The sequence below is a fragment of the Hippocampus zosterae genome, chromosome 15 (genome assembly GCF_025434085.1).
Source record: "Hippocampus zosterae strain Florida chromosome 15, ASM2543408v3, whole genome shotgun sequence".
NCBI lineage: Eukaryota > Metazoa > Chordata > Actinopteri > Syngnathiformes > Syngnathidae > Hippocampus > Hippocampus zosterae.
The window spans coordinates 214,650-227,279 of NC_067465.1; the positions used below are offsets into that span (position 1 = coordinate 214,650).

Sequence of the window (12,630 nt, forward strand, 5' to 3'; positions counted from 1 at the left end):
GAGCTGCTGGAAAGGCAGCCGCTCTCGCGGCGCCATCTTCAAGTCAAAATAACACAGCACATAAGACACAGGTCGACATCGAAAGCGAGCCAAGACGCGAGCTGGGTGGGTTGACAGAATTGTGTGCGCCATCACAGCTGATAACCCGAGAGAGAGAGAGAGAGAGAGAGAGAGAGAGAGAGAGAGAGAGAGAGAGAGAGAGAGAGAGAGGCTGCTCACAAAGCAAGCTTTAGCACCGACACGCTTTCACTCAGTAGCCGAAGCTTGAACTCAATTTCTCACTTTGCGGCGTTGTGTAGGAACGCACGCCAGCTCTCGCGCGAGTTCGCAGAAACACGCACACATTTGAAGCCACCTTTTAATTGTCATTGAAAGCGGTGACCAGCGCAAGCAATGAACAGCATGCGATTCATTCTATACATTCATTCGCAGAGGAACCGAAACATCCATCAGATCACTATGGGTCCTCAAAAGTTCCCACTCTGTGGGGTCAGACATGGCCGCGTCACCGAAACTCACCCTTTTTTCTTATTAAATAACGGAATACGTAGCACATACTGTACAGTAGAGCACAACGACAACGACAGCGCCAGTGTCCCAGTGCGATACATTTGCCTGAGATCACAGGGCGATAATGGGCTCGGGGATCTCCTCCTCGGCCTTCTCCATCAGTTTGTTGGTGTCCACCACGTCGGGCTGCGTCCGCTCGCGCCCGAAGTACAGCGGGTTGTCGAAGGTGGGCAGCGAGCGCGGCGACTTCTTGTAGACGAAGAAGGCGACGGCGGCCAGCGCCGACGTGAGGGTGACGATCAGCACGGCGATCAGGCTGGCGTGCCCTCGCGAGCCGCCGTCTCCGCCTCCCTGCGCCTCTGCGCACAATTTTTTTCCCCAAAGGCTTGAAACATTTGCTTCGAAAAGGAGCTCGCTCGCCACCAAACATGCATGCCGATTGATTGATTTCTTTGAGAAGAAGCCCCAAAAATCTCTATCGTCATCATCATCATGAGGAGGAGGAGGGACTTACGCGATTCGGGGTCCTTTTCTCTGGGCATCACTGTGGAGCCAAAATAGAAAGGGGCTCAAAATCGCGCGTGGCTTTGAAGTGCTCGGCACGACAGACGCTACCTTTGGGCGTTTCGCAGACGTACGCCCGGTCACTCCATTTGAAGCCGGTCGACCACTCCCCATCTGAGGTTCGCAGCTCTCCGTAGTCCCTCTCGGCGGCGTCCGCACCCCAGTTTGTGTAGTCCAATACGGTTTTATCCAACCACAGCCACGTGCCTGATAACCGGCAAAGGATTCGGATGAGGCCTTTCAAACGTTTCTGTGCGAAGCGAGCCCTACCTTTGTGCGTTTTGTACAGGCCGATCCAGAAGGAGCTGTGGCTGTCCTGGAACACCTCCACGTTGCTTTGAATGAACGCTTGCTCCTCGGGATCTTCGATGCTGGCCAAATATCCACCTTGAAAAGCGCAAGCCATCAAGCGTTTCAATCCGACGAGCAAATAGTGGACAAACTCCGCAGAGTGCTGGAGGGCCACCGTTGGCCACCGTGCCTCCTCACACACATACACATGTCCAGACGTCTTACCGTGTCTTGCGCAGCTTGCGGCCGCATCCGGCCACTCGATTTCATCGGTGACAAACATGTAACAGTGACTCTTATATGGCAGCCAGGTGAAACTCTGGCTGTAGTCGGCCAAGGTGTCGTCGGGGCAAACTCCCGGGTAGTTGGCCGACTGCGTCGGAGGCACATCTGCGAGACGCACGCGTCATCAGCCGCGGCTCAATTGACATGCCCAAATGATGCGCCGTATTATTACGCATGACTGTGCTGAAACAATATGACTGTTGCGGAATTGTCAATCGGGAGCTTGTTTCCCAGTCATGGCGTTGCTTCAAATGTTTGTCTCAAAAATTGGAGAGAAAAAGCACACGCGCGTGTGTGTGTGCGTGTGTGTCTCGCACCTGTCGACTGCATGCAAACGGTGTACGCGGTGCGATTGCAGGTGGCCGTTTTGAATTTTCCGTCCACGTCCAAGTAGACGCAGGGCCGGTCCTGGCTGGGTTCCCCTTCGGCCCAGTTGACTAAATTCAGGTGCCAGCCGTCGATGTATCGGAAATAACCGCCGGTCTGAAAGTCGGACGGACATTGTTTTGTCACGGCGGAAGGCGATTTTCCCCCCGCAGCGACTTTGTCCCCGTCGCACCTTCTCTTTGTTCAATCCGATCCACAGAGGGGAGTTGAGATTCAAGGCCAACAGCTCCACGTAGGCCAGCGTCCACTCGTTCCTCAGACTGGCCAGGGTGGCTTTGTGGCCCTCGCAGTGCCTCTTGGCGCCATCCCACGTCATGTTGAAAGGCACGGCCAAGATGCTGTCATTTCCCAGGGATACAAAGATGTTGGGGACGGCCGCTTCGGATTGCGACGGCAGTCCCGGGTCTGCGGAGGACGAGGAAAAATGAAGCCCGTGACAAAGGGGCTGCCGATGAGGATCGGGCTGGGAAAGGCTACTTCCGTCCCAGCGCGTGTCCCGTCACGCCCACTTCTCCCCGTGCAAAAGTAGTACTTCACCAAGACTTCTGGTACAGATGAATCCGTTGGTGCTGTTGCAGGACTTGATCAACCATTTGCCAATTCCGTTCGTGGGGTTGGTGGTCATGACAACGCAACTTTCCTAGTGGAGGCAGACACAATATTAGATACAGCGGCGCACCTTTTGACCGGCTTCATTTTTGGAAATGATTAGCGCGGAACGTGAATCAATTAGTCGCCGAGTGACTTTGCTAAGTGGCTGCCAAAATGGGTTTGTGGCGAGCAAGTTAATACGTACGCTACATGGGAAACGCTAATTGCGATGGAGCGCAAAATGAAGGCGGTGCGGCCGATGACAAAATGGTCTGGCGGCCAGACGCCACCCGATCAGGTCGGCGTATAGTCCGGAAGACTCATCCTGCCCAAATTCTAACGTCTACGTCGTAAAGTTCAGACTCTTGAACGCTTACCTCGTTCCATCTTTGGTAAAAAGTCCCCGGACGACGTCGATGTATCTAAAGACAATGGATATAGTTGGATGCAAAGGGGAAAAGCCATGAATACGCGCCGTCAATGAAATGTCTGCGCTTACCGAGTAGCCCCAGTTGGTGTATCGCCTGGGCTTGCCGTCGCTCCAAAAGAAGGCGTCCTGCTTTAAACTGTTGAGACCGATCCACAGGTCTGCCGCCACTTCGGCCATTTTGGTGATCAAATACGCTGCGGGAGAGCCTTTGTGTTTGTTTTGACCAAGAGCCGAGTGCGACGCGGACCGCGGGAGACGTCGGCGCCGGCGCACCTTGCACCCGCCTGGTGGGTATGGAGGCTAAATTCCCGCCCATGGAGTAGCACTGCTTCCTGGCTTCTTCCCAGGTGGTCTTGCGATGACTGTTGATGCTGTAGCACTGGCGACGTTAAATGGACGCCTTTCAGACAAAAAGCAGACTTCTTCAATGGCAAAGGAAGCGCGGCGATATCCTCACCCTGGAGTCAAATTTGCTCCAATTGAGCGGGCAGCCACCTTTGGGCGCCGGCGTGGGGGCGGCGGTGGTGTTGACGGGCGCCGTGGTGCCGCGTTTGCAAATGAACTGATGCTCTTCGCCGCAGTTGAAGCCGCGCCACAAGCCTGCGCGCACACGTGGCGATGGCAAAGACGAGTGGGCCAAGAGGGGGGGGGGCGTTAGTATTCTGGTTGAAGGCAAAACTTTTGTCCATCTCGTCAGCTACCAATGTGTACTCACCCATAAAGTAGGACATGGCGATGCAGTTCTCATCGTAGCTATTCACATTAGGTTGGTTCTCGTCCCATCTTTGGAACCCCACTGAAGTACCATCCATCCACCTTGAGTGAACCCAGCCCCCCCAAAAAAGAAAATGGAGGATTACATGACACTGCCTTTGCAATTGTCTTTCTTCCTCAGTTACTCAATAAGCGTTAGGCCGCAGTTTGTAGAAAAGATGCTCGGGATGTGAGCAAGTGTCTGACATTCTAATCGTGGCGTTCCTTCCTTTTTCCTCCTTACCAAAACGAGCCATCGAGGTCCACGGATAAACCGATGTAGTACGTCCCGTAGGTTCTGGAAATCTGCATTGACCCCCCCCCAAAAAAATCATCACAATTAAATGTAGCGGTAGCTTTTCTCGCTTGGGGTTGAGCATGCAGCAGTCCACCGTGGGCGTCCTCACCTGTTTCCAGAGGAAGATGTTTTCCGCTTCGCTGTTGATGGTCACCAAGTCGCCGTGGTGCCGCTTGCAGTAATGGCGAGCGTCTTCCATGGCCATCGACACTCTGTGGATGTGGTACTGACTCCCTCGCCACTCCAGCCACCCGTCCGAGGTCGTGTTGAACTCTGCTGAGGGACGGCGGTCGGACACACTGGTGACGCGGCGACGTCACGCCTTTTGCTGTCTGCGCGGCGTCTAGTTACCGACAGCGGTGTCGTTCGGGGGTGGCTTCGGAGTCACTCCTGTAATTCAAGGACGCGCGAGAGAAATGACCGGTTTGTCGCCGCTATACCCGCTCGCTCGAAAGCCGAGCGCCTCGCTTACCGGCGCGGATCTCGCAAAGCCAGTCGTTGTAGCTCTCGCAGTGGACGTCATTCCACGAGCCCGTATCGTCGGCTCGATACATGCGGAACTCGGCGCAAGATTCGGAATTTTGGAAATTATTTGGCTCGCCCTCCTGCCAGTGTAGGAAGTTTACCTGTGGAAATAAAGAAAGTACCGCTACAAAAAAAGCCATTTTCCATCAGAAAATGAGTTTGGATCTCTTCGATGTGCTCCCGTGCGCTTACCGGGGATCCATCGCTCCAGACGTAACCTGTGCTCGGGTCAGCGATATGAAGTCCAATCCAGGCCTTTCCGTGGCTTCAGCAAAAAAAAAAACCAATAATCATCATAACAATGAAATGCCAATACAATCGTATGTTCTACCTTCTCTAGCAGTTTGGATCGATAATATTTGTCCCCAAATAATTGGGCACAGTATGCCCTCGCCCCCCCAACAACGGTGCGTACCGTGCCACAAACAGCTCAGAGGCGCTGTGGATGCTGAGGAGATCCCCTCCAATGGCCAGACAGAAATCTCTGGCCTCAAACCAGGTCTTCTCAAACGAACGAGGACCTGTGAAGAACTGGAGGGCGAGACATTTTGATTATTTATTTATTTCTTTTTTTTTTTGATGAGCTGGAACTCCCAAGTGTATTTCACATTTGCAGAACTAAACGCGGCGCAAAATGTTGCGATGTCATCATAACCGTAGTCCCGGAAATTGAATTATGGAGCAAGCTACCGTTGAGCTGTGACCCTAATGGGGACAGAAAATGGATTGATGACTTCAGACTGTTAACGCTTAATCGATGATATTGGTGAAGCAGCAGATCCCATGAGTGAACGTCATGATTATTATTATGATGATGATGATGATGCAAAACCACATGCCGTAGCTTTTCAGTCTGCCATCTTATCGCCCCCGAGTTGCATTTTATGACCTCTTTAAGCAATGGATCAGCACAAAGGGTGCAGCAACACATGTAGACAGATTGTATTACAATACTTGCAATCATATCATTTGTTAACCTCTTGTTCCAGCATCCAGTATGAGTGCTGTACCGGTGAGATGTTAAGACAACGAAGAGGTTATTGAGCCCCGATTTGAAGTCTTGAAGGAACCTAACTTGAAAACCTGCGCAAGCTACGAAACGTTCCACGCAGGAAAACTAGAGCCTCGGAACCGCGAGGTGGACGTTCTCGCCATTCTCAGGACAAACCTTTGAGCAGACGTTCCTGGTTCCTAGTCGTATCCAGCCCTCCGCACACTGCGGGGGGCTGAGGGTCGGCGGGGGTGGCGTCAAAACCGCCCCTTCGGCGAGATGCTTGCAGATGTATTTCTCCTTATTGTCGCAGGGCAGCAGATCCCACAGGCCAGCGAAAATCCCGGTCGTCATGGCCACGCAGCCTTGGCCGCTGCCTTTGGGGACAGCAGAACAAAATCCATTTATACTCTCGTATTGAAATAGGACTGATGCGGCGGAAGCCTGATCGAACCGATTCATTCCAAATATCCGACCCGCTGTCAAAGTCTTACGCTTCCAGAAAGAACTGCGCCGCCCGTCCCGGACACGGAGCGCTACACGCCTAAGATCTGCGCCGCCGGCGTGCTCACGCGGCCGGGACTTTCTTTCCATCGAAAGAAATGAATAGGTAGAGTATACGCGGTGCATGGCGGCCATGTTGGCAGGAGAGGGAGTCCCCTCAAATGTCATAGGCGGCTCCAAAAGAGCCCGTTGTACTCATCTGTTGCTTTTGTTTGTTTGTCAAGTTCATTTCCAAAAGAAGCATACGTGGCAGCTCCAGCAAACGCCTCCGAGGAGGTCAGTTTGGATCAACTTAAAGTCTTTGGCGTCATTTGCGAACGCTCGCCATTCATGGCGTCATTTGCAAGCAAACACGTACCTGGCATCCCGTTATTCCAGTGCGTGAAAGTGACCGCGTTGTCGTTGGTCCACGCAAATTCATCCTTGTTCTTCTGGTTGGAGAGGCCCAGCCAGAAGTATTTCTCAGGCCTTGCCCCCACCAAGCTGATTAAAAAGGCGTTGTCCACCCTGCATACATTGACATTCATGCGGTCATTCGGAATGAATTGCGTGGCTCATTCTGAGGTGTGAGCCTCGGCCACTTGGGGGCACTATTACGCAGACGTATGACATTGCCGGAGGCTCGGCGGTACCGTCGCCACCGTGACTCTCTGCCCGACTGGCGTTTGTTGCGATGGGAGCTCAATCAGCTGCCGCCGAGCGGCGCTTACATTTCTCAAAATGAAATGGACTAGATGGCGGGGACTCCCTCTGCCGGACATTGGCTAAAAAGAACATTTTGTGCGCGTTGTCTCTGGTAGCGCAGGGGGAAAAAAAACAAAAAAAACGTGTACGCTGTATTGAAATGTCAATTACCCGTTTGACACGTCAGCCAAGTAGGAGTTTGTCGCCGTGCAGTCAGTCTTGGCTTCGTCAAATGTTTTGGTCTGCGCCCCAACAAAGTAGCAATAGGAGCCATGTCGTTTCCAACCCTGGAAAACACACGCATTCAAAATGTCAAAATGTCTTCCTATTCAATTGATCAAATCAATCGTAGGAGGTCATGTCCGGACAGGTATTTTGGAAGCGGAACTCACAGCTCTGCAACCGATATCGATATGAACTTCATCTGGCTGGTGGTGTGCGCTGCTCTGCTTCATGCAAACGAAGCCGTGTTTCTCATCGCACGAGCGGTCGGCCCAGTTGCCGTTCTGTGGGGCGCAAATCATTTTTGTCGGTGACCTGACCATCAAAAGTCCGTCTCTCTTTGGCTCCGTACCTCGCCCCGAATGAGAACGCAGTCCTCGTCGTCCGTCGTGAGGGTGGGTTCTCCGTACTCCCAGCTAGTGAAGTAGATGTCGGCCGCGTCGCTCCACTCGAACAGACCTTCGGTCCTCCTGTCGTTCAGGCCCATCCAGAGCTCGTCGGTGGAGGCTGCATACAACCCAGCGTGATATTTGTTCTTGAAATATGACCTCATTCATTCTCTTATCCTCACTGGGGTCATGTTGCACCGTGTGAAAAACAAATGTTTCAATGGTCGTGGTTATATCTACAGATCACATGAACAGACTGCTGATTGTGTTTCTGTCGAGTCATTGCAGGTGAAGTCATGGCTAGTTCCATTTAGTCGGCCGGCCGCCGAGTTTTGTGTCGGCTCACCGTATCCCAGTTGAGAGATGACAAAGCTGTGGTCCTCCAGGTTGCGCATGCTCACAAGCTCGCCCTCCTCCTTGCGACATTCCTTCCGCGCCTCGGACCACGTTTTCGGGGTCCGAACGAGGTGGAAGCAGTGGCCGTTGTACGGGATCCAGGGGCTTGAACAGAATCCTTGCTCGGCTGAACACAAAATAGACACGTTGCTCATCGACGTACGTACTCGGGGGGGGGGGGGGGGGGTTGAATTTGTCCCGCGACTCGCTCTATATCTGAAATCCGTCCTTCGCAGTGCGGAGATGCGAGGTTCGGTCGCGGCTGCGGCCTTCTTGTGTGGAATTTGCGCGTTCTCCCCGTACCCGCGTGGGTTTTCTCGCACGTTCCAAAAACACGCCTGGCACTTTGACAGAGCGCTGGAAATTGTGTGCGATTGTGAGCCGCAGCGGTCCGTGCGACCGGCGGCATGGGCTCCGACATGCCCGCGACCCTCGTGAGGGTGGGCGGATTTGAAAACGGATGAAATCACGACAATAGATTTTTCTCAATCAAAAGCTGATTGCACCACGCGTGGCATTTGGAGTGGAAAGTGACGGCCTACCCTGCGGAGGAAGAGGCGGGGCTCCGGGTTTGTAGCAGATGTAGCCGATCTTCTTTGAGCAGGAAAACGATTCCCACCTGTGCTGCCCGGCCGAGTCCAGAAGCGCGCAGTTGTGACCCGGGTAAGGAAGCGGGAATCCTAAAACCAAACGGGCATCCTTCTTGTTCCTGCGCCGTCATCTCCCAAAGCCCGAGCGAATGGCGTACTTACCGCCGGACCATCTCAGGAATCGCATGGGCTTGTAATCCGTCCACTGCCAACCGTGATCGGGATTCAAGACCAGCCCGATCCAAAGCTTATTTTTCACGTTTCCCAAGAGTGCTGCGCGGCGGGCAAACACACAAAAGGACGGCGTCAAGCCCTTGTTCCTCTTTCTCTTGAGCCGTTCCTCATTTCGATTGCTTCATCCCGGGGTCACCGACCATCTCGAGAACGTCTCGGAAACAATGACTTCAAACTAATCGGGACTTGGTAGTGCTGGTGTGGGAAGACGAGACCTTCCCCGGGACCACCGGGCAGTCTCATAAATGTCAAGCGCATTTCTTTGCGCGGTTACTGAATGACCAACGCCATCCAAATACAAATGTCATATGAACAATTGCTTAGTAGCGCTCACCTGAGATGAAAGCTTGCTCGTTGGGATCGGTAATGCTGACCAGGCTGGCCCCCTGCTGTTTACAGCTCTCGTCAGCCTGCGCCCAGCTCAGAACCGCCTGAGCGTTGAGCTGGTAGTAAGCTCCTGTGATGTGATTCTTCTTCCAGTGTTCCGTAGCTGCGCAATGACACAAAAACAAGGAAATAAGAGCCCGGAACTAAAAAGAAAAAAAAAAAAAATCCTTTCCCATTGAAGTGAATATAATGACTGTTCTTGACCCCCCCACCAACAAAAAAACCCATTTTTTTGTAAAGGAAATCATCCCCAGTAATAGCCTGCTGCAGAAAAATAACACATTAGCAGCATCACACGGAATGGAAAAGAATTGTATTCATTCCGCTCGCTCCTTCTTTGGCCACCGGGGGCGGTATAATACAATCAGACGGACAAATGAAGAAGAGGCGTCTCGTCCGTATCCATGTGGACCGTGTCCCAATCATCAGGCCGCATCCTCGAGGACCCTTCGCCGGCCGGGTTCTTTGAGGACTCCTCCTTTTTTCGCCTCGTGTCAAGTGCAAGTGGCGTTCAACGGCCTTCGGTGCCTCTGTTTTTGAAGAATGACTCCCTATTTGCCAAAGGACCGCTTATTCTTTGGTCAGATGAATGAGTTCAAGATCACCGCTTGCACGCGGCGCTCGCATCTCATGTCTGTGCTCACAAGTCAAAGCGTATCTTGAAAAACTCCTATCTCAAGGCGGCGCCGCACTCGTCATTTCCGGTACGAAAGCGCACGAGACCAGCGTTCAACTCACATGTGGTCGGGCAGTATCCCCACTGCTCGTGTTCGTATTTGGTGCCGATGGCGCACCAGGGGCGCTTGATTGAGGAGTCGTATGGCGTGCAGTCTCCAAACCAGCGATCTTTGTACAGGAAGGGGAACATGCATGGCTTTCCATACGCGTTGCCATCAATGGAGTACAACACTGCGATGGCAAGAAAAAATGGAGAAATGTAATCAATACACAACTGTACGCTGGCTGACTTGTGTATATGTTCTACACTTCTGCAGGAGTCCTGGGCCATCATGTGCGCGGCCGGCGGGGCGGACCGGGCGGCCTTCCGTTTCAAGCGGCGCTAGGTAACCTCCGGCGAGTGGACCATACGCGGACGGCCCCGTTTCATCCCATCCAACATAGACCTCGGTGTAAAAAAATACAACCCCAACCTAAAAATGCTCATCGTCATAAAACATTTCTCCCATCATTCAGATTTTTGAAAAATAGCTCACACGCATCCCAAGTGACTTTCATTCGTGAAAACTAACCACCACAAAGTGATATTTTCCAATGTGCTTATTGTTCAGTATTGCTGCACACGTATACAGAAGAAGGAAGGTTATTTCAGTCGCAGAAAATAAATAAACATATATTTTCAGAGATATATATGTATTTTTTAAATTGTAAAGGCGGTTGAATTAAAAAAAAAAAGAAGTACAGAGTGAAGTTTGAAACGTTTTTTTTTCTTACATAAAGGAAAACCTCGTATATTTCACTTTGAAATAGGTACATTTATTAAAAAAAGAAAAAAAGGGGGGGGGGGAAATAAGGCCAGCAGAATCATGTTTCAATCGAATCGTGTTTGTCAACCTGCGCGCATAGCGTACCTCTGTGAGTTCTGGAGCAGGCGCCGTTGGCCGTTCCCGTGATGGTGAAGCTGTTGCCGGGCCCCGCGGTCCTGGAAAGCGCGACGCCTCCGTCGGGCTTGAGCTCGATGTAGAGCGCCGGCTTTTGGTCTTTCAGCGCCAGCAGGGTGCCGTTGACGCACTCCCATTTCTGCAGATCGCTCCTTTCGTCGCAGTCGTACGCGTTGACCTCGCTGCCCACGCTTTTGCCTTGCGAGCCCAGGCACTTTTTGGTGGAGGTGACGAAAATGCGGTTGCCGCTGGTCCAGCGCACCTCTTGGCAGCGGGACGACTTTTTCAGCAGGCACGAGCTCAAAGCTTTGTTGTAGAGCGTGAATGGAGAGTCTAGACGGCAAAGCAAAACGGCGGCCCATCGCGTGCGTTTACTTCCTCAAACTAAACACCAAAAATGTCCAAATCATGAGGTCAATGTTGCAATGACCGATTCCAAAGGTCAAAAATCAAAACAAACTATTGATAGATTTAAAAAAAAAAAAACAGATTGTCAATTTGAAATGTCTTCTCTTTGGTCAAATGCAATCATGAAATTTCATTTGCATTTAAAAATGCCAAAGGAATGACTTTTCCTTCTTGACCCATGATTTGTGAGCTGTTATGCATGATGAGTCACAGAGTTTATGAGGAGTTCTCAACAATATTCGTCTTATAAAGCTCAACGGCTTATAAAACTTGAATAATTAAACATCCCTTGGGTCAAACTGACCCGGAAATATCATTGTTCCCGAATAATGAATGCAAGAAGATGGTGAAGATGAACATTTTTACACCGGCGGAGAAAATTTCACGTGACTCCTTCCGCAAAGCCTCCATTTCTTAACCTGAATAAAGACTCATTTGGATTTGAATTAGCCCCATGAGTTAACGGTAAACATCCTTCGCATGCTATTTCAATAAAAAGCAATTATTATAATTAACCCTTGGCTAAATGACATAAACCTTTGCATTAATGATGGGGGCAGGAAATAAAGGTACCATACAATTAAAAAAAAGAGTCATTTGACTCTCGGGATAAGCGGCTCCATTTAGTCTCTGTAACGGAGGATAGCTGACAGAGAGAAAAGAAGATCATAATCTGAATACTTTACCATCCAATTGAAAGCACAAAGACATCGGTGCAAGGAGCGCCAAGGCAGCTAGCGTTATTCCGGCCTTCCACATTCTCCCGGCAAGCGCTGCAAACACGGCCCGTGTCGCAAGCAGCGGACTTATGAGCGTGACCATGAAAAGGAAGACTTCTTAACAAGAACTGACCTTTTTTTTTTTCTTAGCTTCATTGAGAAAGTGTCCCCATTCACTTCCTGTCCTGGGGGAGGGAATGATGTGTAAGACGTTTATGCTAAACGTGACTCATGAGTGTCAATTCAACACTCCGGTACGCGCCTCTCATCATTGACTCAAAAGAATTGGTCTAAAAGTCAATTTGATTGTGTAATTACAAAAAAAACGGAATGCAGTTTGTGGCATTGCGTGAAATCATTGCTTTGCAGTTCTGTTCATTTAGTTCGTAAGAGGTAGTTGACTGCTTTGGTGAAAAGTCAAGTCAAAAATGTTCTTACTTCTAAATTGCTGCATCAGCATTGAGTAGTTCTAAAGAACTCTGCAAAGCAGATCATCCCACTAGCGGATGATTAGATGAGTTAAAAAAAACCCCAACCAGGCGGAGGAAGAGTATCGGGTGTTAAACATTCTTCCCAGAATTTCATTGAATTGGCCACTCTGCCTCCGTTATAGCCTTGACGCCAACTCCAAAGATGGCGTTGCTGTTGTTGACATCAAACAGCATCAGGGAGAAAAATGCTGACTTTAGCCACCGGTGCGGTGCCAAAGGGGTTTCGCGGTGGCCCGTTGCGGCGTTGACTGTTCACAGTTGCATCAATCAACAAACGCCGCCTATTATTGCCTTCTTGCTGATAAGGAGATAAGGAGGCCGTTGTGTGCCTCGAGAGCCGAGCAAGCAATGAGCCGTTTTGG

The 12,630-nt window shown here is 51.1% G+C and overlaps 1 protein-coding gene across 2 annotated transcripts; it reads right to left on the reverse strand.

The window, feature by feature from the left end:
- Positions 1-357: 357 nt before the first annotated feature.
- LOC127616447 (macrophage mannose receptor 1-like) lies at positions 358-11,913 on the reverse strand. Of its 2 annotated transcripts, none has more exons than XM_052088036.1 (31): positions 11,745-11,913; positions 10,621-10,983; positions 9,770-9,940; positions 8,979-9,134; positions 8,573-8,683; positions 8,363-8,500; positions 7,771-7,947; positions 7,388-7,542; positions 7,206-7,319; positions 6,985-7,100; positions 6,488-6,636; positions 5,803-6,002; positions 5,050-5,165; positions 4,827-4,899; positions 4,582-4,735; positions 4,461-4,499; positions 4,219-4,382; positions 4,056-4,117; positions 3,774-3,874; positions 3,516-3,658; positions 3,332-3,437; positions 3,128-3,252; positions 3,006-3,050; positions 2,575-2,677; positions 2,210-2,442; positions 1,968-2,133; positions 1,591-1,755; positions 1,345-1,461; positions 1,126-1,281; positions 1,025-1,054; positions 358-869 (listed from the first exon to the last, which is right to left on the reverse strand). In XM_052088036.1, the coding sequence occupies exons 1-31, from the start codon at positions 11,878-11,880 to the stop codon at positions 622-624; spliced, it is 4,332 nt and encodes a 1,443-aa protein (XP_051943996.1). In that variant the 5' UTR covers positions 11,881-11,913; the 3' UTR covers positions 358-621. The 2 variants fall into 2 exon arrangements, with proteins under 2 accessions (XP_051943996.1, XP_051943995.1); XM_052088035.1 differs by having other exon boundaries at positions 4,219-4,385.
- Between the last annotated feature and the right edge of the window lie 717 nt (positions 11,914-12,630).